This window comes from Musca autumnalis, unplaced genomic scaffold (assembly GCF_047663935.1).
Source record: "Musca autumnalis isolate F117 unplaced genomic scaffold, ASM4766393v1 scaffold_5, whole genome shotgun sequence".
Lineage (NCBI taxonomy): Eukaryota > Metazoa > Arthropoda > Insecta > Diptera > Muscidae > Musca > Musca autumnalis.
The window spans coordinates 119,446,186-119,468,922 of record NW_027412088.1 but is presented as its reverse complement, the minus strand read 5'-3'; the positions used below and the strand labels follow the sequence as shown (position 1 = coordinate 119,468,922).

Here is a 22,737-nt window from a genome sequence, read left to right as displayed (position 1 = left end):
TTATGGTAAATTTTAAAAGTCCTAAAAAAGCTTCCGAAAGTTCTTTTCACGTGAAATACAGAAACGGTATTGCATTCACTGGGGACTTCCAGAACATTCCCGCGTATTTTAGCTTTTTGGTACAAATACATTCATAATACCAATTAGTCGTTACGACACGTCCATTTCCAATTTTAGATACGACAACACCAACCCTAATAATGGTGATTATTTGTAGATTATCCTGCTTCCTCAGGATAATCTTCATGAAAATTGCGAAATATCGATAATGAATAAATAAATGTACAACTCAAAAACATGACCTCAACCTTGAATTAATTCATCAAATAACAAATAAATCTAAAAGGTCGAAAAAAAACTCAAAAAAAAAAAAAGCTTCAGAGCTAATTTATTTATTTATTTAATTTAACTTTATTTTTGCTAACATGAATTTAAAAAATACATGCATGATATATCAATCATCGTAGATCTTAATGTCTTGAATATAATTCTAATTTTATTTGAATTTCAATCTTTAATTGAACTCACAAAAAGTTTACGAAAACATATCCTGGAAATCGATGAACATAGATTTATACTTATAATAAACTTAGTCTCTACAGTATAAATTTAATATTATGCAACTGTTGATGCAGACAATTTCGAAGAAAGCTTTTTTGGTAAACGACTTGGAACCAAAGATAAGTTCAAACGCTTTGTTCGCAAGTTTTGGGGTTTTACGGATGAATTTTTTGCCATCCCAGTTGTTGATGGTGAGTTGGATGCAGAATTATTCTTCTCATGGTGTTGTCTAACGGGAATGCGGCTTTTAAACACCTGTGGTCTGTGTACAGGACTGAGCAAGCCAAGATTTTCTTGAGAATATCGTTTCCTCGTTATAATCATTTTCGAAATAAGCTGTTTCTTAGCAGAATTTCTTGTTGTCACGGCAGGGCCTTGTTTCAAATTCTCGGCTGTATTAATCGCCGTTTTGTCTTCTTTTTTCTTCCGAGGGGTTTTATTTTCAACGTTTGATCTTAATTGCACATCATTTGTTTTGTTTTCTTTGTCTGATACTGGACTTACGCCGACATCAGTACTTGTTTCATTTTCCACATTTCGTTGGTTGGATATAGATTTTCGTTTAGAGTTAGTTTTTGGCGATTCCGTCTCATTCTGTTTCGGAACATTGGTAGCAGTCTGCGAGTCTTTAAAAAAAAGAAAGAAATGTATAATAAAAGTAATAGACACCAAATTTTTTAAATATTGTTAAGGCAAATGAAGCAAAGAGCAGCCGAGGATAATAAAGTTTAATGCCTTTACCTAATTAATTGCGTGTTTCAATTTGACATAGGTAATGACCTAAAATTTATATACCGTCAAACTTCTCCATAACGTAACACTTAGGGACCGATTAACTACTACATTATAGAGAAAATTCGTTATAGAGAGACTTTTTTGTAAGGGAATTCCCATTTGTACAAAAAAAAATAAGCTCGTTATAGAAAAGTATACGTTACAGGGAAGTTCCGAAAAATCGAATATTGGGATAGCTTATCTATTGTCTAATCGATGAGAAATTTTAACCAGTTCATTGCTGTGGCTAGAAGACAAATCCTACAAAAATTTATAAAAATCGGGTAAGATTTTGATATTCCAATAATATATTTAGTATAGCCACATATATTAAAATCCAGCCGATTTTCACGATTTTTGTAGGATTACTTGTTTAGTCACAGAAATGAACTGGTAAAAATGTCTCATCGATTGGACAATAAATGTGGCCTTTAGAGCAATATCGTGAAAATTCACCTTTGGCCCCATACAAATTACTATGGAATCTTTGAGACCCGTGAGTGACACGTGGTAACATATTCCAAGTGAGGGTTGGGGTCGTGTTGTACTCAATAAGCCGTCAAAAATATATGATGTACCGATCATCATACCTATAATGAAAACGGCTTAAAAAAACTGTGTTTCGTAGGTGGTAATTTGGGTCCTTTTCTATTAAATCTAAGACTGTTCATTGGGGCTATAACCAAAAAATACCACTCCCGTATCGTGTGTGGAATGTTGTCCTGATAACGAAACGACTTTTTCCCTTTCCCGTCCCCACCCGTTGAGGGAGGAAATGAGACAATTGATGAAGTCACCAAGACGTGGTTCACAGTTAAGTTGTTCTTGTCTGACAAACAATTCATAATGTTTGGTGCTCATGAGATTGTATTTCTCCAATACTTATCTTTCATAGATGCTGCAGCCCTGTAAGATATTGCAGGAGCCTCAAATGCCTATTAGGCGGATCATCCTAAACTAATTAAGTTCAACTAATACTTGTTTCCATCCTTCATCGTTTGTTCTATCCACTCACCTCCTTTTCTGTCCATTTTTGTCTATCACTCTCCCTCCTCTCCTCTTTTACAATTGCGATATATTTTAGCGATAAGGTGGGCCACAGACAAGTAAGTCAATTTTATGATCTTAATATTGGCTGATCATTTTGAAAAAATTAGTATTATTATTTCCTCGTAACCTTACTCCCATATTAAAGATCGTCGCAATGGACCTATAATTGTGACTCCAGAGTGTTTAAGGTACACTACAAACAATCGCTGACCACAATCATCAATATAATTGAAAGGAAATGTCAATAGATACTCTTCCATATACAAGTTTTATTGCCGGAATGTGTCCTCTTGAAATAAGTATGTATTTAGGCCTTAAAATATATATTATGATATTTTTTGGTGAAGTAAAGAGCTCGGTTTTCACCAAAAATATCATATCATTTATTTATTTTCTTATTTTATGATCATACAAAAAACCTAGTCCATAGGGCCATGATCGGTTTCAAAAACCGCCTTACATTTAATACTCTCAAATATATAAAAAAATAAAACTGAAAAAAACTAAGTGAACATTCCATTCGCCGGGATGAAATCATGATATTGGTAGAGTCCTAGTCCATAGGGCCATGATCGGTTTCAAAAACCTCCATACATTAATACTCTCAAATAAAAAAAAAACTGAAAAAACCAAGTAAACATTCCATTCGCCGGGATGAAATCATGATATTGGTAGAGAGTAGTATGAAGTTAAGTCATTAGGGGAATATTGCAAACTTAAGCAATCATTTTACATTTTTGTTAAGATATGGTCCATTTCACCCCCAAATATTGTTTGATCTTCTAAAAAATTTTAGGCTATTCTATGTTACAAATTTTGTTTTGTTTGACCTCCCGTGGACAAGAAACTTCTGCTGAGGATGCTTGAGCTCCAGAACCCAGGTCTCCTTACTAAGGACTGGACTGTCATAAGTCTAACCCCTTGTTAAGAGAAGGAGGGATGGACGTAAACTGAATTTTGGTACAGGATAGGTTCGGTTTCGACTGAGTCCACCTCGCGAAGCTCAGTAGGAGTAGGTAGGCGGCAGGTGCTACGCATTTGCAGATTAATCTGCACCATTGTAAAGCAGCTGCCGCCGAACTACTCCTGTCCCTCACGAACTCAGAGGTGGACATTGTTCTAGTCCAGGAACCTTATATATACAAAAATAAGGTCTCTGGACTGAACAATGCCAACTTCGAGGTCTTCGCATGGCCCGAGGGGACAAGGTGAGATCCTGTTTAGTAGGTAGGAAGAACCTTAATCTAATCTTTCTATCTAATTATAGCAATGGAGACATGTGCACGGTGCGACTGGAGAACGGCAGAGAGAAGGCCACTCTCCTGTCCTCAATCTACATGCCATATGAGGACCCTGAACCACCAAATCAGGGGGGTACACAGGCTGCTGAAGGAGAACCTGGATGTTTGTAACGCAATCCTTGGATGTGATGCCAACGCCCACCATTTCCACTGGGGCAGTAAGGATACAAACACTAGAGGTGAGTCAATTTTCAATTGTATATTATCTTACAATCTAAGAATATGTAATAAAGGAAATGACCGTACCTTTAAAATTAGAGACAGGGAGGAGGTCATTGATCTAACTCTGTCAAATTTAGATGATTCTGTCGCCAAGAACTGGAGAGTATCCAACAAATGCTCCTTTCCGGATCATATGAGGATATACTTCAAATCCAAAAATCCAAAATCCTTATAGGAACCCGAGAAGGACGGACAGGGGCAGATTCACTGACCTGACGAACCATCAACTGACACTCACCGGAAGGATAGTAACAGTTGCTGAGCTTAACAGTAAAGTGTCCAACCTAACAGAAACCCTTCTTCGCAGCCATAAGGATGCCTGTCCATTAACTTATCCTGGGAAGAAATCCCAACCGGTGTGGTGGAACAAGCGTAACTACTTCTCTGACAGTTTTCTGCCATCACCAAATAAACCATCCTCCTTTTTTATTACATTTTCATCTTTAATAATCCATTTATTATTACTATCCCAACCCCACGCTCTTTTTCTTAATTTTTCTCTCGTTGCTCTTCTTTGGCTTTTCAGGTACTTCTGAACTTCTTTTTCTGATTTATGGATGATCACAATGGACCGAAAGGTCACCGAGTGGCGTAGTCAATATATCGTCCCAATAAATGCCGGAAGACGTAACCTACATGAAAATCGAAAATCGTTTTTGATGGAATCTGATACATAAAGCTAAAATACATGCCCTGGCAAAATTTCAAAGTTCTACGTTTAAAAATTGCGATCCTATTCAATAAATGCCAAAAGACGTAACAGCATAATGTAATTTTCATAAAACACAAAAGGCGTAACCCTCATTATTTGAAAATTAAACAGCAGTACAAACAATTTAGTCTTTGATTTTTGCAGCAATTATAATGCCATAGAGAGGGTATATTGAGCTGATTACTGAAATTTATAATTTCCTTTGGGACGGATCCGGTTATTTGACCCGAAAGTACAGATTCAAAAACCGGGTTAGACCCGGTTCTACTGAACCTGAACAAAGTGGGTGTCGTTTGGAAGCTTATAAAAATACCTATCACATGGCGTGGTTATTTTAACAGGCTCGCCTCTTATGCGGCTTATTTCTCCATATGTTTAATTTGACTCTCAGATGACGATACATCATGAATGGTGATTCCGTTTAAAAAATTATAAAGACCATTCTTGTTGCTAATTTTTAAATCTACAACTTTTACTTTAGGCGGTTTTTGTAACCCGAATAACTTTTTTGCACCAAAAATCAGATTTGTGGGAATTTTTCGTATTTCCCCTTATACGCATGGCATAGCCAAAACCCAGGTTTGATTAAATGTCGAAAGTTTTAATAAAAAAGTGATTGAAGTGTCTAATTGATGATGATGTCTAAAGACCGACCTATGCCATGATTTAAATAAACCTCCCAAGAACAACAAAAAACATGAAAACAATATAAAGTAAACGGACAAAAGTAAGTGGTTATTTTGAAGACAAATGGCAACAAAAGCTTATGTACGTGACAAGTCTTATGAGACGTTGACCCGTAAACGTGTATATGCTCAAAATTCTCGTCGGTCTAACACAAAGATGTTTTTAAAGACAACTACGATCATAGTGTAAGTTTGCCGAAAAATGTTCTTATCAACTCGTGGTATAACATATATAAAGACTTGAGATGGGAAAAATTCAACTGATTTTAATGATATTCAAATAGGTCCAGAGAAAAACGCAACTTTTCTGTATTGTTTACTAATGCAAATAGACAGGAGATCCAATAAACTTCAAACATTGATCCTGAGATTTTGGGGCATTGGTTCCTCCTTAGATGTACGCAAAGAAGCTGAAAGTTTCAAAAAAGAAATTTCAGCACCTGCTAGACCTAAAACACTTAATTTCAAGTGATTGTCATTACATTTTTTGCAACATGCCTTATGATAATTAAAAGTTACATTTAAATTGTTACACGTCACATAATTTATATTAACTATATTTTGTCAATAAATTGACTTAAATACCACAATAATGGGTCGATTCCGTATTGCGAGGCGAGTCATGTCGCGTCGTCTATCGTCTCTGTGACAAAATTTAAAAAATGCACCACGTAAAGCGATAGAAAATAATCGTCGATAACAAGTTATCGGTGATGTAGCGGAGCGTTTTTTGTTTTGATTTCAATAAATTAGAAAAAATATCAGAACAAGTTGTAGAGTACTTCATATGGTTAAAGTAACCATTACCCAGTCCTGGTGGCATAACACTGTGTTAACACCAACAGACTTGACGATAGTTGTATGAAGTACAAAAAAGAAAACAACTTGTACATAAATGTTATAGTTTTCTAAAATGATAAGCTCAGTGGAACTATTTTTTGATGATAATGAAGAAGATATAGTTAACGCAGCATCTATCAGACGACACTTAATAGATAAATCTAATCCTTTAGAATTGCCATCAGTATTGTGAGTTTGTTTGGTTTCCAACATTCATCAAAATAATTGTTAATTTTTTAGGTTTAAAGCCTATTTTCGGCTTCCAAAAGACGCTGTTATTTATATTGTAGAGGCATTAAAAATGACTTAAAAAAACCTACAGATCAACAGCAAATACTGCCACTCCTTAAAGTGTGTGCTGCTTTAAGTTTTTTTTGCAGAAGGAAGCTTTCAAAAATCCCATGGCAATGACTTAACCTCGGGATGGCTTAAGCCACATTGTCAAAGGTATTAAGTGAAGTTCTTTAGTTAATAGAGGCAAAACTGTGTAAAATTTGGATTGTTTCCAAATTAACAAAAGAAAGTGGCTTTACTTTCACCAAAAAGCCTGACTCCACGAGCTACGTTTGGGTGGGCTTCCATTTTTTCAACCAGCATTTCAAATTGCTATCTTGTAGTAATTTTCACCATTATAAGTACTAAAACACCAAAAACGTATATAATATTAAATTAATTCACTTAAAAAAATGAAAATGTTACTTATGTTTCAATTTTTCGTTTTTATTCGTTAGTAAAAATGTACGGCGACAGCTAATTTGTTGTCGCCGGGAAATGAACATTACGGCGACAAAATTTGACGGCGTCAGGCGATGCCGTACGGAATCGAAAAATTGCATTTGGCAACGCGACACGACTCGCAATACGGAATCGACCCATAAATATAATATTTTGGATCTTGTGTTTAAAAATCGTCTAATACACTTGAAATTATAAGTAATTGTAGTGCTGGTTGGAATAGACAGTTCAACTAATTGTGGTCCATTGAAATATCACTGTTAAGACTGGGAATTGAACCCAATACATTCAGATTGCTAGTTTAAAATTCGTTTAACCGCGTAAGACAATAAGTCAGTTCTAATTTGATTATAATTTTTCATTTATACTAGTTTCTTTACATGTATACTCAATAAATTGTGGGTTGCATCTATTGACATTTCAAAAAAATACAATACCAAAAGACGTAACCCACACAGCTTCTGAAATTCTGAAAAAAAAATAATTTTTTCCAAAAATAGATTTCTTCTCTGTCTTAAAACACCAAACTAAAAATTTTCGATATTTTATAACACCGTTTTCATTTTATAACGTTTTTTGCTTCTCCTGTAAAGTTTTAGTTTTGTGGGTTACGTCTTCCGGCATTTATGGTGACGATATATTGGCTACACATCCCCAAACCTAACCTATTTTTTGTTAAATATCGAAATGTCGACTTTGACAATCCACCCCCCTTTTGCAATGTGTTTTTAAAGCCCTCGTTTAAAGGCTACATTATTAGATAATAATACCCCGTTTATATATAAACGGATTTAACAAACCGACTGGGTTTTAAATATCAATTCCATTGCTTATATTTCAAACAAATCCTCATAAAGAAGGTTAACTCTGCAAAAAGCTCTAATATAAACAGCATATAAGCTCACAAAAGTATAAGATATACAGTGGCTCCAAGCGAAAGTCGTACACCTAATGACATTTTTTTAATTGACTTATATCTCCGATACAAAAAGGGATATGAAGAAAGTATTTACGCAGCTTTATAGTGCATTTAGTCGACAATTTAGAAACACGATATAATAAAATAATCAGCCCGTTTACATTGTTATAAAATTAAAATATCTATAATACTAAGAATTTTAGCACCAAGCGAAAGTCGTACAGCAATTATAAAGTCCAAATATTTATTAATATAAATAATCCTTCCGCATATTTCTGGTTTCAGTTGAATTCTGCAATCGATTTAGAATATTTTTGACCAGTTTTGAACAGCTGAAGTGTAAAATATGTCGCCGCTTGTTTTGAAAATCTCTCCTATAATGATGTCTGGAAGTATAAGTCGTCTGGAGACATTTTCCATTTATAGAACCACTATAGTCCATTTATTGTTCAAGCAATCCCACGGCAGCGGGTTCTTTCGTACCGGATTGACCCGGAACAACACAAAACCAATGATCCGGCCAGCGGCTGCCACCTCAGTGTGTACATGTTTGTATTTGTTTCGTTGTATTGGGAGCAGCATATCCCGGAATGCCTGCTCCGAATTCTATTGGTCCGAGCCGGGACGGAGGAGTCCCCCGCAGTCCCCTCGACAACAACCGCACACGCAGCCTTTAACACCAATCCCCGAAAATTCAGCCTTTTTGCAATTGAATTGCAATGGACTCCGAGGTAAGATCGAGGAGATAGTAGATTTTATGAGTCGGAAGAAAATCAAGGTCGCGGCGGTGCAGGAAACCAGGCTGAACAACAACCACAGCTTAGAGCATTGTGATGGTTACAATGTTCTGAGGAAAGATCGCACCAGAAGTGGAGGTGGGGGATTGGCTTTCCTATTGCACCAGTCTGTCCAATACAGACCTATCTCGCTTGAGCCTGTCTCTAATGACCCGTACATGGAATGTATGGGGGTAGCAGTCAGGTGTGGAGCTGCCGAGATAGAGTTGCTGAATGTATACATCCCGCCGAGAAATAGCTGTATCCCTTATTATAGGCCTGACATTAGCCCGCTCTTGCAAGGTCATAATCGTCTGGTCCTGGGGGATTTTAATCCGCATCATGAGATGTGGCATTCGGCCCTCGGAAACGACCAGAGAGGTACAGCGCCGGCTGAGCAGATTGATAGCTCTACGTTTTGCACGGTCAGAATTAGAGGAGAGTGTCACAGTTCGCCTGACATAACCATCATGTCACCTGGTCTGACAAATGACGTTACCTGGCAACCCGTCATTTCCCTTGGATCAGACCATCTCCCCATAATTGTCTCCATTAGCAGACCACCCGACTTCATCACCTCTGAACGCCGCACGTTCGTCAATCATAAAAAAGCTGATTGGCCGAGTTTCAGAGAGTTCACCAATCACCGCTTCAGAGAATTGCCCAATCCTTTTGATGTTCGGGTAGCGGAAAGGACGTTCCGGGACATCATCACTGCTGCAGCCGCTCGCCATATCCCTGCTGGTCGAATACCCGAAGTAAGACCAAATTTCCCAGCAGAGGCGACGGGATTAGCAAATGAGCGTGATGAGCTTCGTCGTATCAACCCCAATGACCCCAGAGTCAGGGAGCTGACACTGGAAGTTAACAGGCTGGTCGGCGAGCATAAGCGGAACAAATGGTTAAATCATCTGAAGAGCTGCAACATTGGAGCCGGTATAGGTGAATTGTGGGCAACGGTTAAGTCACTCTCGAACCCTGGAAGAAGGGAAGATAGGACCTCAGTCACGTTTGGCGACGTTACGTTGACTGACCCGAAGAGGTGCGCAAGTAATTTCAATCGACAGTTTGTCGAGCATCGCGAGAGTGACAGGGCGAAGAGAAGAGTATTACGTCGCATCAGATCTCTTCCTGCCGAGGATGAACCACCATAATTTACAATGGATGATGTTGCCAATGCCATCAGGAACGCTAAATCATCCAAAGCGTTGGGTCCTGATGGAATCTCCATGGTAATGTTGAAGCAGCTGGATGAGCCGGGAGTCGAGTATCTCACCAAAGTCTTCAACTTGTCGCTAGCCACCCTCGTTGTTCCCGAAGTCTGGAAAATGGGCAGGGTGGTTCCACTACGGAAAACAGGCAAGGATGCCAGCAAAAGTGAATAGTACAGACCGATTTCGCTTTTGTCGCCCGTAGCAAAGACACTTGAGGCCTTGCTCCTCCCCAGTATCAGAAATAGCTATCAAGTTGCCGATCATCAGCATGGATTCCGTAAGCAGCACAGCACTACAACAGCGCTGCACGCCATTACCACATATATCTGTAAAGGACTCAACCAGAGACGGCCGTGCGATAGAACAGTGATGGTGGCGCTTGACTTATCAAAAGCCTTTGATACAGTCAGGCACTCCACGCTGTTTGAGGACATTGAGCAACTATATGTGTGGACGCCAATCGTACGTGGAATTCAGGAATAAGAAGTCCAAACCCCGTAGAGTGAAACAGGGAGTTCCCCAAGGTGGGGTGATATCTCCGGAACTGTTTAACCTCTACCTCTCCTGTATTCCACCCCCTCCAGACGGCATTGAGATCGTGACGTATGCGGATGATTGCACGATCCTGGCGTCGGGTACCTATCCTGATGATATCTGTGAGAGACTGAACAACTATTTAACCGATCTTACCACCTTTTTCCATTCGAGGAATATGCAGATTTCCGCCACAAAATCTACAGCCACTCTGTTCACCACATGGACAGCGCAGTTTGGACGTGAGTTGAATGTCGTGGTCGACGGTAGAAGAATTCCGACCACAAACTGCCTTAAAATTTTAGGGGTCACATTCGACACTACATTCACGTCGTGCGCACACGCCACAGCTATCTGCGACAAGTAGAAAAGTAGGAACAAGGTCCTCAAGTCCCTGGCCGGCAGCACTTGGGGTGCAGATAAAGAAACCTTGTTGGCCACGTATAACGCGATAGGTCGGTCTGTGGTAAGCTATGCGGCTCCAGTCTGGTCCCCGAGATTGTGTGATACGAACTGGAAAAAGATTCAAACTTGCCAGAATGCAGAGAACAGCGACAGGGTGCCTTCTCAAATCTTCAGTGGACCATCTACATGAGGAGGCAAAAATTCTTCCTGTAAAGCAACACAATGAGATGCTTTCGTTGCAGTACCTGCTTGGATGTTATCGTGTGAGCCATCCCAATCACCATCTTGTTGGTAGGCCCGGCCCATTCAAGGAGATCAGGAAGGATATCCATGCTCTAGAGGGAGAGGTCCAACGATACAGGAGAGAACCCCTAGATCAACAAGCATATGAAGCAGGATTGAATACCATTCACACGGACGCAGTTGCCAAGGCCTTATGCAATTATAGTGTGAATAAAGTATTCGGAGTACATCCTCCATCTATCGCAGCTGAGGAGCGTCAGCTGCCACGACAAACCAACTACGCTCGGGATATTGCAGTCGCCTAAATTTGTATTGGGCGGAAATCGATCGCGCCGTGCAAGACATATGCCCAGTATGCGGCATGGGCCCGCACGACACACAACACCTTTTAACTGCCCCGCCAACATACCCATCTAACTCCAGTGGATCTGTGGCTACATCCCATCGAAGCAGCCATTTTTCTGGAACTGGAGTTAGACCCAGAGCCAGATTGAACAGAAAAACGAACATATAGGGGGTTATCATGAACGGCAATTCCCCGTGAATTTTTTCACTTTCTCCCTTAAGTTGCAACGGCGGAAAGACGAAACTCACGGGGAAATTTCATTCATGATACCCCCAATAAACATAATAAAAACACTGTAAAACAACAACAACATTGTTCAAGCTTGGACTACAGTCCAGCCAACCCATGTTATTGAAACAATTTTTTAATACCAGTGGTCGCAAATAATAAGCTTTTATGCTTGAAGTCAGCGTTTTGGCAGAAAGAACAACGCTTACATTGACCAATACATTATTCACCAGGTAGTGAGAACTCATTTTAATTATAAAACCTCACAGTTCGATTCCCAATGACTTCAAAAAAATTATAAAACAAAGATTCAAATCTGAAAGATAAGCCCCACACACTCACTGATGCGTTATATTCTATTATTCGTGTATTAGACATGAAGCAATTTGTGGGATTTTTCACAATGTAATGTCCGGTTTCGCACAGAACTTGTTGCGTCTATGAAAAATACACTCGTTTAAGAAAATTTATAGATTCATCGCTATTGTTTTGATATTCTAAACATCGCTCTTGGATAAATTTATGTATAGCTTTTTTATGCCTTTTTTATCACCAATTGACAAGGTATTTATGTTGTTAAATTTGACTGCACATTGGAAAAATAAACTTCCAAATATTTTTCTCAATCGATTAGAGTGTCGGGAAACTAAAAATCAACTCATTTTGCACTTCGTGTATTAAACTATCCAAAAGAAAATATTATTTATTTAATGTTTGAGTTATTTTAAAATATTTCATATGTGTTTTTTCTTATTAGTAGACATCAAAGATTGAATAGCTTTGCAGTTTTAATTTTCGATACCTGCTGAATCGAGAAAAATTGTTTTTCAATAAATCATTTTCTCATGTCGTTTCATAAAAAAAATTATTTCATTTTTACACTTCTTTCCCATTTAACCTGATACAAGTTTCCAGAATTGACCCTCTCAGTTGCAAAGAAGCACTGATGTTACACTAAATCGATCGTAGGATTTAACAAAAAACAGGAACATGTACTAGAATTAATTATATTAACAAATACTTTATCTTTATAATTACTGTACGACTTTCGTTTGGTGCTAAACTTATTAGTATTTTAGCTAATTTAATTTTTCAACAATGTAAACGGGTTGATTATTTTATTATATCGTGTTTATAAATTGTCGACTAAATGCACTAAAAGGCTGCCTAAATACTTTATTCATATCCCTTTTTGTGCCGGAGATATAAGTCAATTAAAAAATTTCATTAGCTGTACGACTTTCGCTTGGAGCCACTGTATATTGGACAACGGAAAACGCTGTTGTCGCTGCTCGAATTAATCGTAATTTGTTTTTCCTATAGCCTCCATATTTGGAAGATGTTATCTACATCTAATTTAGAATTTAGGGTTCAAAGTAGTCAACAATTATGGACATAGGTCATAAGTAGACAGCGGAATCCTATGCAAATGCATATATGGTTAGGATGGTCGTATCTGATTAGACAGAAACTCGTTTTATCACAGAATGAAACTAATTAGGCCCAGCAATTTGTGCATATTTTACATGTCGTGTATATTTTTACATACTTGCATAAAATGAGCATATGCAAAAGTATATACAAGGATTTGTGGGGGTATGAAACTTTACACCTGAAATTTGTTCTTCTTATACCCCCATAGAACGGTACCTCTGGATTTTTTTTTTATTTTATTATTTTTTTTTATTTCTGGTATTTTGAAGGTTGTGACCTCAATATCCCTCCGAAATGGCTGAAATTTGGTATTAAGTCTTCCTTGGGAGTATAAAACTTCCCACCTGAAATTTCTCGGTATAGGTCCACGTCTTCATATAGCCCCCATAGAACGGTACCTCCGGATTTCTGGTTTTTTTAAGGTTGTAGCCTCAATATCCCTCCGAAATGGCTGAAATTTGGCATAAAGTCTTCCTTGGGAGTATAAAACTTCCCACCTGAAATTTCTCGGTATAGGTCCACGTCTTCATATAGCCCCCATAGAACGGTACCTCCGGATTTCTGGTATTTTGAAGGTTGTGGCCTCAATATCCCTCCGAAATGGCTGAAATTTGGTATTAAGTCTTCCTTGGGAGTATAAAACTAGTATAAAACTTCCCACCTGAAATTTCTCGGTATAGGTCCACGTCTTCATATAGCCCCCATAGAACGGTACCTCCGGATTTCTGGTATTTTGAAGGTTGTGGCCTCAATATCCTTCCGAAATGGCTGAAATTTGGCATAAAGTCTTCCTTGGTACAAGAAATGGTGGGTAATTTTGGTCGACGTTTGGCATCATACAATTTAACTGTATCGGAATTAACTGGAGATCATGAATTGACAAGGGAACAAATTGCTGCAACCCAAGTTATTGTTTGTACACCTGAAAAGTGAGATATTCACCCTTATTACGGTTGGCGTAGTCGTAGATGTTCAAGTGACGTAGACGTTGTCGTAGGCGTAGACGTAGGCGTAGTCGTAAGATACATTTTTATATGATGAAAAATTATATACAACGAAATTTTTTGTCTTTTATAGCATTTTATATCCTAAAAAATCTAAAGAAATACATTTGTAATTCCCAAAACTAATTTCTTGGTTTAAATACATTTTTTTTTTTTTTTTTTGATACGACAAATCGGTATTATGTTTGGCGTATCACGACAAATTGGTATTACGTATGTCGTTGCAGTACGAGGAAAGAGTCGTGACCGATTTTGTAAACGACAGCATATAAAAATAAAAACAAATTAATTTCAAAAGAATTTTTTGGCAATGGTTATTGAAATATATTGGAAAATAACTAAATTAAATACAAATTTTACTACTTTGATTCATTTTCATAAGATAAATTTCGTGTCTTTATCAGATGACAAACTTTCTATTGAAAATCTGTTAGAGTCCTCATACAACGATTGATGCAATGTAAATTTCTTAGTTCTTGCCCAAAAGATGATTTCAAACGAATTGTTTTACAATTAAAAATATATATATTTTTTAAATTTTGTATGAGAAAAAAATTGTCGTTGTCGTAAATGTTACGTGGTACCAAAAAATATCCCTACGACAACGATTACGCCAACAACCACAAAAACGTCTACGCCAAACACTTATTTTGATTGTAAAAACTGTAGGGTTAGTTTTTCTTCTGAATTAAAAGTTTAAAAATGATCTACTAATAATTCTAATAATGCTAGTTACCAAAAGAATTCTTTAAAAATTGAAATTTTTGCTTTTTTGTACAAAAACATACATAATACCAATTAGACGTTACGACACGTCAGCTTGCAATTTTGGATACGACAACGCCAACCGTAATAAGGGTGATTATTACGCGAAAGGGTGGTGAAAAGACATTCACGTCTCTGGTCTGTTTGGTAATTATTGATGAAATCCACTTGTTGCATGATGAACGTGGACCTGTATTGGAGGCATTGGTGGCTCGTACTATATGCAATATTGAAGTGACCCAGGAGGATGTACGTTTGGTGGTTTGTCTGCTACACTGCCTAATTATCAGGATGTGTCAACATTTTTGCGTGTTAAACCTGATAAAGGACTTTTCTATTTCGATAACAGCTATCGTCCAGTAGCATTGGAACAGCAGTATATTGGTGTTACGGAGAAGAAGGCATTGAAACGATTCCAAGTTATGAATGAAATCGTCTATGAAAAGACAATGGAACATGCGGGACGTAACCAAGTGTTGGTGTTTGTCCATTCGCGTAAAGAAACTGGAAAAACGGCTCGGGCCGTAAGAGATATGTGTTTGGAAAAGAATACCTTGGTCAGCTAGCTTCTTAAGGGAAGGATCTGCCAGTATGGAGGTATTGAGAACTGAAGCAGAACGAGTTATAAATACTGAACTCAAGGAATTGCTACCCTATGGACTTGCCATACATCATGCTGGTATGTCTAGAGTGGATCGTACTTTGGTGGAAGATTTGTTTGCCGATCGTCATATACAAGTGTTGGTTTCCACTGCCACATTGGCTTGGGGTGTAAATACGATAGTGGTAAGTGTTAATTTTTTATGGGTTGATAATGGAGAGAGAAGAGCTTTTTATCTTAGAACTGTCCCAAATCATGCATCTTCTTTCGAGACAAATTTCAATATATGAAGCGTTCCAAATTTAAAGACCAACATACTTTACAGATTTCCCCACACCATTAACCACACCACACACCATAGAAGTGCCCACAGCAATCTCCTGCTCAACCTCCATCTCAACATCAACATCATCTTCAATGGAATTTCCCCTCCACCATAAAATAATTAAAAAAAAAATATTTTGCAAAATGTTGTTGTTGCACGTGTAAATTGGAAAAAAATATTTTGGTAAATTGGAAAAAAAATATTTTGGTAAATGTTGTTGTTGCACGTGTAAATTGGAAAAAAATATTTTGGTAAATTGGAAAAAAATATTTTGGTAAATTGGAATTGGATTTTGAAAGTGAAAAAAGTGAAGGACGTTTTGAAAACATGACGGAAAATATTGTTATGTGTTTATTGGACATTCTGCATCGCTGTATGGAACTTTTAGAACATTCCGAACAAACTAACAAGAAATTGCTGGAGGTTGTATTAAAAGTAATGAAAAAAATGGAAGAAAGGGATGAAAATCAAAATCAACACCATCAGCAGCAGCAACATAACATCAATACATCATCTTCGTTGGAGGTATAAAACTTTACCTAAAATTTGTTGATTTAGGTTCAGGCCCTCATATAGCCCCCATAGAACGATACCTCCCGATTTTCGGTATTTTGAAGGTTGTGACTGTGGTTATACATTTCGCTATTTTAGTGACTTGCCTGAAGAGAATTTTAAACAGAAAAATTTTACACACTAACTTTTTTGTATCTATTATTGAAATGTTTGTTGCATAAAAAATATGTAAAATGCATAAATTTTTGCATATGCACATATAATTTTTTGCAGATGTCATATGTTTCGATTGCAATTTAATCAGAAACCAAAAATATGCCCAGTCCCAGTCTGACATGAATCATACTAAAAATAGGGGTTGCATAAAATTCCGCTGTCTAGTCATAACGCAATAAAAAATACTCTATCCTACGTTCATCTGATTTTCAAGGACCAAACTTTTCATATATACGGGTATGTGATGAAAACCGAATCGACTCGATTTGCAGAATCGAAATGGTATATAATCGGAGCGCCGTTGATGATATATATAGTTTTGCTTCGCAAAAGCCCCTTATTGGAATATTTTTAAAATCCATTTTCAATTTCATTAAAATATTCACCAAAATTAGAGATATACGATTTCGATTTATGGCAAAACGAGTCGAATCGTTTTCCATCACATACCTGATTGTTTTTAAACAATATTACGAGATTCTGGAAACTATATTTAATTGAATTATAGACTGGAGTAGTAAATGTGTTATGGTTACTGCAACCGTTCATGGCCCAGTGGGTTGGTTCTCATTTATGAAAATTAATTCATTAAATTAAAAAATTAGACTGCTATATCAAGTAAACTCCATTATGATTTTGCATTCGATTGAGTTCTTTTTTCATAGTAGCTTTAGTTTGACCCATTAAAAAATGAAGCTTATCATTTATTTAATAATATTAATTTCAAGTTAAAAAAGGATTCTACACAACATTTTGCGAAATATTCAATTGGGCTTCTTTAGTTTTGGCCACCAGAGTGTGTCCTGGAGAATCTATTGTTTTTCGAAATTTGTATTACTTATCCTATGTAAATTTGAAAAAATTTACTAGTTTTTTTGTATGAGAAATAGAGCATTCCTCTTACTATTTTATAGGAAAATAAAAAATTACCTATTTTTATGCAGGCCTGTTTTCGTAGAGGCGACGATACGCTCACCGAAGATGTAGGTGACTTTCGTAAGATCCTTTTACGGCCATTTCGCAGCGGTGTTGAATCCATGACCTAATAAAAAACAATAAGAGTATTTTGGTGTTAAAAAAAACGTATTAAAATATTATCCCCCAAGAAAAAATCAAATAACAGATTTAGTTTCCCTCCTCTTGTGTGCCTCTCGCTCCTAAGCTTTGTTTACTCTTAAATACACGTATGTATATGTAGGATGTGTATAAAGCCCATTGTGAATAAAAAATGATACACAGTTTTTGTTTTTTGTAAATTAATATTTTAGTTAAGAATTATTGCCACAATTACAAAATAATGGATATCGGAAAAAAATTCAGAACTGGGACTGACATCTGACAAAAGGAGGCAAACTACATCAATATTTGGAAAGATTAAGTAAGAAGTCAAACAAAATGACATATTGTGTCATTACAGATGAAGTCTTCTACTTCTCGTTGTTGGTGTCGTACTCACTTTTCCAATATTTTGTGAAACATCGCGGTTAGTACGACTGCGCATCGAGCGGACCGAATCTGATGCTCGTAAACGCATTGTTTTTTCTAAAGGTGCTGCAGTCGGCGAAGCGGGTATGATGTCAGATGCATCCAACTAATATATTATAAAAGATACAATGATTTAAATTCGATAATATAAGTGTTATAATACTTACGTCTTCTGACGATTCGATTGCTGGAACATGTGCTACATCATTCGCTTCTTTATTACGTGTTTGCCTAGTTGTACTTATTGCTACTGATGTGGTGACCTCGACCGCTTCACCTGCTATTTCTTTGTTCTTAGTATGTGATTGCGTAGTTGTTATTGATGCAATTGCAGTTGAATTCACTGTTGAAAAACTCTTCTCAAAGCCCTTGCTTGTTTCATTTTGCTTACTTGTAGATTGCCCTTCCTCTCCAGATACAGTTTTTCGATTGCTTGCTGAAGTGTCTCCAAGTGGTGATGTAATTTTTGTCACCGATTGCTGCTTAGTAGGACTTGTCAAAATCATCTCTATAATAGTTTCCGGTTCTTTTTCTTTGTTAGCATTGTCAGTTTTGTTGTAACGGAGATTTCGACGAACTCGAGAACTCGGGCGGGCTGGTTTTTTGGACGACGATTCTTCAACCTTTTTATCGGAATCAATTCGTGCTTCAATACGAATTTTGCTCGGTCTTCCCGTACTATCACTGTTTACTATTTGAGTACTATCTATTGAATCAGTACGCGACAATGTTGATCGTCTTCGCAATAGGTTATGTACGGTTCGATTTTCGCTTCCAAATGTAGTGGTAATATTAGCTGCTGAGGGTGAAACAGGTATCGTGGTTATATTTGGAACCAACGTGCTATCATTTGGACCACTATCACAATTGGCTTGGAACGATTTCAGGGTATTATCTTCATCCTGCGATTGATTTTCCATGCAACCCTCCACCGTTGTTTCACTGTTGTGTTGCTTTTCTGAACTGTTGTCATTACCACACAATTCGACTGTGGCATCGTCTTCTTCATCGGAACCTAAATCATCCAATCGTTTTGGTGGAGGATTAAACACGCCGTCTAAAAGGTCCTTGAAATCAATAACATTCTTAACGGTCCTGGGATCAAATTTGTTCTGCAATCAATATATTCATCAGTAATATGGTGAAAAGAGAAGGTTTTTAATGCTTACCTGTATAATTTTATCAGCTAACTCCTTCATTTCAGTTTTTAGTTGTTCATCGTTTGTTAAATTTACTTCGAGGCTCAACAGATCTTTAGCTAGTAACTTGCAAAGTTCCTTGTTGTTAGGATTATTGACCATTTCAGTCAAGAATATCAACGCTAAAGAATTATGCGAGTTTTCCTTGTTCGGTCCTGCTGCAAGTGCTTCAGGACGAGTGGCATCTATGATGAAATGAGTAACTGTTTCAGGCCGTATATCATGTAGAGGACTGTCGTATGGAGCAGTTAGTACTGAATTTACTGTTGCCATTAGACATGGTTGCAACAAACGCTGTTTTCTATTCTGAATGAGATTCTCAAGAAAAACGCTAAGTATTTGATTGATTTCAGGTTCTAGAAAATAGAAAAGATTTTAAATGTATTTTGAACTATTTAATCTTTATTTCTCTACTGAATGCACTCACCTGTGGCAGGATTAAAGTAGCGTAGCAACAATTTTTCTATAATGTCGCGATTATCAATATGTCCATGTAATACTAATCTGCAGAAGCCGTCAATAATAGCCCTTACTATGCACATATCATCGCAAGTTTCCAAAAAATGGGACATCATGTAAATCACGCCAACACCTTGACCCAAAGTACTCGAGTGTGCGGTATCTTCATCAGCATCTATGAACTCCAGAGTGTTGTATAACTGCCTACCAGTTTTCTTCGATTTATTTTGTTCTTCCTGAACCACAAAACTGTCTACACCATAACGGTCTAGTAATTCAAATATGCAAGAAATTGCCGTTTCCCATATGCGAATATTATGATTCTTGAAAAACTGAGCATAGAGTTCATCAAAAACATCCTTGGCAAGAGGTTCGTAAAGCATACTGAAAGCAGCACCACACTTCAAAGCCCAGTCGCGTATTGCTATTTGATTTGATGCAATATTCCTAAATATAAAATCCTAGAAACAAAAAAAAAACGTAATTCCTGAACTTCCTAAACGAAGTGTTGTTTTATGCATACATTATACAAACGGCAGGTAGCATGACCTAAGGATTTGACACGCTTCGAAACTACCATGTAGTAGGTAATTTGTAAGCCACGCAAAATACATTCGTGTTTTACCACTCTTGAAAACTGTGGCTGGACTTCGTTGCCAGATTCGCTATTGCGCTTATCCAGTAAGGGCCGCAGTAAATTTGTGAACTCTTCGGTAACTGTATTTTTTAGTTCAATAATTTGTTGCGCCCGCACGTAGTCCTTCATTTGAACATAATTCATTTCCTGTTCCTCTAAATCTAATATTTTCACCTTTAACGATGATAGCTTAAGATTCAAAGCAGAGTCTGTAGAGTTGGCCAGCAACTCGCTTATAAGGTTTCTGTCGTGTACCAAATCTTGTTGTTTAGCATTTAATCCACATAGGTCATTAATGATATCTAAAAAGAACTGTGAAAATTTTTTAGAATAAGGTATATAACTAATATGATAAGAGATTACGAATTACCTGATGCCGACTATCTTGATTTGTCATGAGGTTTTCTGCACATTTTATTATAACCTCGACTACTTTCTCGTCTAGACTGTAGTTCTTCAAGAGAGTTTCCAATAGGTTCTGCAAGTTGCCCCGACCAATTTCGTCGCCCAAATCAAACATATAAAGAATTTCCATTAAAGATAGCAAGATATACTGGAATTCCATGGCTTCGAATTTATCCATTTCACGCTTTCGACTTTGACAGTAGGAGTTCACATAAGAACAAAAAACGCTTAACTCTGGTATTATCAAATCTAACTCTTCTGCCATTTCACTTTGAAGGTGTTCCGTCAGGCACTGCCAGTAGAAGGCTGTCTCAATATTAAGGTTGTTCTGTGGAACACAGCGATAAAATTCACCTTCTACTTCTAAGGGAAGGCATGCTACTAGCTCCTCTTTGCTTTGTCTCCTATTACAAAAGTGTTGAATATTAATTATTTACTTCCTTTAAGGAGTTACTAACTGTAGGTATTCTTACTTGAAAATTTCTCTTAGGGCTTGTCTTCCAATTTTGCGAAAACGATTTAACTCATTCTCATTTGAATCTAATTTCAGAGCACCAATTAATCCCACGATGTCTTTTTGATAGGACTCAATCCACTGCTGCAACATAATAGAAGTAACTACTTTTCGCACAGACTCATTACGATCATTTAAGCCCTGTTCAAGTAACATCAAACGTTGTGAGACCTTATATGAACGGACAGGAAAGCTGCTCATATGTAAATAAGTATGTCTTCTGACTTTTTCGTCAATGTCCCATAGACGATCCAAAATATACGGAATTGTATGATAATTTCTTCCCATGCATGTGATAACTGCTTGTCTAACGCGAGGTGAAGGATCCGAGCACAAGTGGTACTGATATGAGCGCAGTACTGGATCATCTGGATTGTCAGGAACTTGCAACCGTTGCATAGCCAGTATGGCCTGAACTCGCACACTGGCGGCCACGTCTACCAATCGACCAACCATATATTCCAATATATTGTCACAAATAACATCATCTAATGTGGCTTCCTGACCCAATGCATTTAGAATCATATTCACAAACTGACACAATCGAAAGCGTACGTGCGGATTATTGGATATTGTCTGAAACACGCAATACATTGTAGTAGCCTTAACAAAACAGCAAAACTTATTTCAACACTTACAGTTAGTAACCAGCGGCATGTGTCAGCCATCAGAGGATGAGTTTCGTCTCCCTCAAAAGAACCAACAAATTTTGCACAGAACAAGAGAGTTGTATGGGCAAATTCATTAGTTTCATCAGCCACCATGGCCGATTTGATCATTTTAATAAATGTGTAAATGAACGCATCATGATCCATCTAATCGCAAATGGAAAGACAACCCATGTACAATATAACATAACAAATGATATCAACACTTACCTTTTCATAAATTTGTTTCAGCTCTTTAATATATTTTTTATGATATGTTTCATTTAGCTGTATCTTGGACATAATTGTGTATATTGGCCCATTGCTAATGTGCGATGTGTTACTTGTGGATATGCTATTGTTGTGGAGCTCATCCTCATTTTCCTTCTCCTCACTGGCAGCTACGGGTACCTTGCGCTTTCTTCCCATTTTCACACAAAGCTAATTACAATTTTTGGGTTTAAAGTTGTCACGAAGAGAGATGAGAGCACTTCTTAGGGTTTTTTGGGAGCAATATCAATCGCCACAACAATAATTAAAATTTATTATTATGAGTAGAAACTGATTTTCAAAAAATAAAACAACCCAAGCCAAGCCAAAGTGACGCTAGGAATACAAAAAATCGATAATGGTTAATCGATCGATTAATCGTTAGAGCTGGCAAAAAATCTATGGCACTATCGACAATATCGATTAAAATAATGAAATTTAATACCGATAGATAGTTTTGTCTATCTATTGCTCTGTTCCAGAACCTGCAAGAAGCTACAATTTTTTACTACGATAACATTTTTTCCTTTATGTTATCGAAAAAAATAGTAAAAATTAGTAGATTCTTGCAGTTCTGGAACAGACCATATATTATCGGATTAAAAACCCCTAATAGCCCGTTTCCACGATACGTCGTTCGTTCTCTATTCGTCGTTCGACCCTCAAATACGAATAAATTACTTGATTCCCCATACAAAATTCTGAGAACGAACGAAG

General features: G+C 37.2%; 3 protein-coding genes across 6 annotated transcripts in view; 2 read left to right on the top strand and 1 right to left on the bottom strand.

Annotated features, from left to right (window-relative positions):
• The window catches only part of LOC141406725 (uncharacterized), a 36,899-nt gene that overhangs the window by 3,233 nt on the left and 10,929 nt on the right, over positions 1–22,737 (top strand). For 2 of the 4 annotated variants that reach the window (XR_012413491.1, XR_012413489.1), the window contains exons 2-4: positions 3,182–3,593; positions 3,653–3,865; positions 4,435–4,743. The gene's annotated coding sequence lies outside the window, so the exon portion shown is untranslated. Of the gene's footprint in view, positions 1–3,181; positions 3,866–3,944; positions 4,744–22,737 lie in introns of those variants that run through there. The other 2 variants (XR_012413490.1, XM_073992680.1) reach the window with 2 other exon arrangements.
• Positions 377–22,395, bottom strand: Cap-G (Chromosome associated protein G). The gene is made up of 11 exons (XM_073992673.1): positions 21,982–22,395; positions 21,742–21,918; positions 21,063–21,679; positions 20,555–20,993; positions 20,071–20,496; positions 19,516–20,008; positions 19,059–19,444; positions 18,057–19,001; positions 17,861–17,995; positions 17,335–17,446; positions 377–1,187 (listed from the first exon to the last, which is right to left on the bottom strand). Exons 1-11 carry the CDS (start codon positions 22,177–22,179, stop codon positions 616–618), a joined length of 4,500 nt encoding a protein of 1,499 aa, XP_073848774.1. The 5' UTR covers positions 22,180–22,395; the 3' UTR covers positions 377–615.
• LOC141406728 (U5 small nuclear ribonucleoprotein 200 kDa helicase-like) lies at positions 12,193–15,744 on the top strand. Its single transcript, XM_073992683.1, has 2 exons — positions 12,193–15,007; positions 15,099–15,744. The coding sequence occupies exons 1-2, from the start codon at positions 14,997–14,999 to the stop codon at positions 15,313–15,315; spliced, it is 228 nt and encodes a 75-aa protein (XP_073848784.1). The 5' UTR covers positions 12,193–14,996; the 3' UTR covers positions 15,316–15,744.

Coding starts and splice junctions, on each gene's coding strand:
- Cap-G (XM_073992673.1), bottom strand. CDS start 22,179: ATGGGAAGAAAGCGCAAGGTACCCGTAGCTGCCAGTGAGGAGAAGGAA. Junction 21,680..21,741: donor CATGCCGCTGGTTACTAACT/GTAAGTGTTGAA, acceptor TGCGTGTTTCAG/ACAATATCCAATAATCCGCA. Junction 17,996..18,056: donor CAATCGAATCGTCAGAAGAC/GTAAGTATTATA, acceptor ATAATATATTAG/TTGGATGCATCTGACATCAT.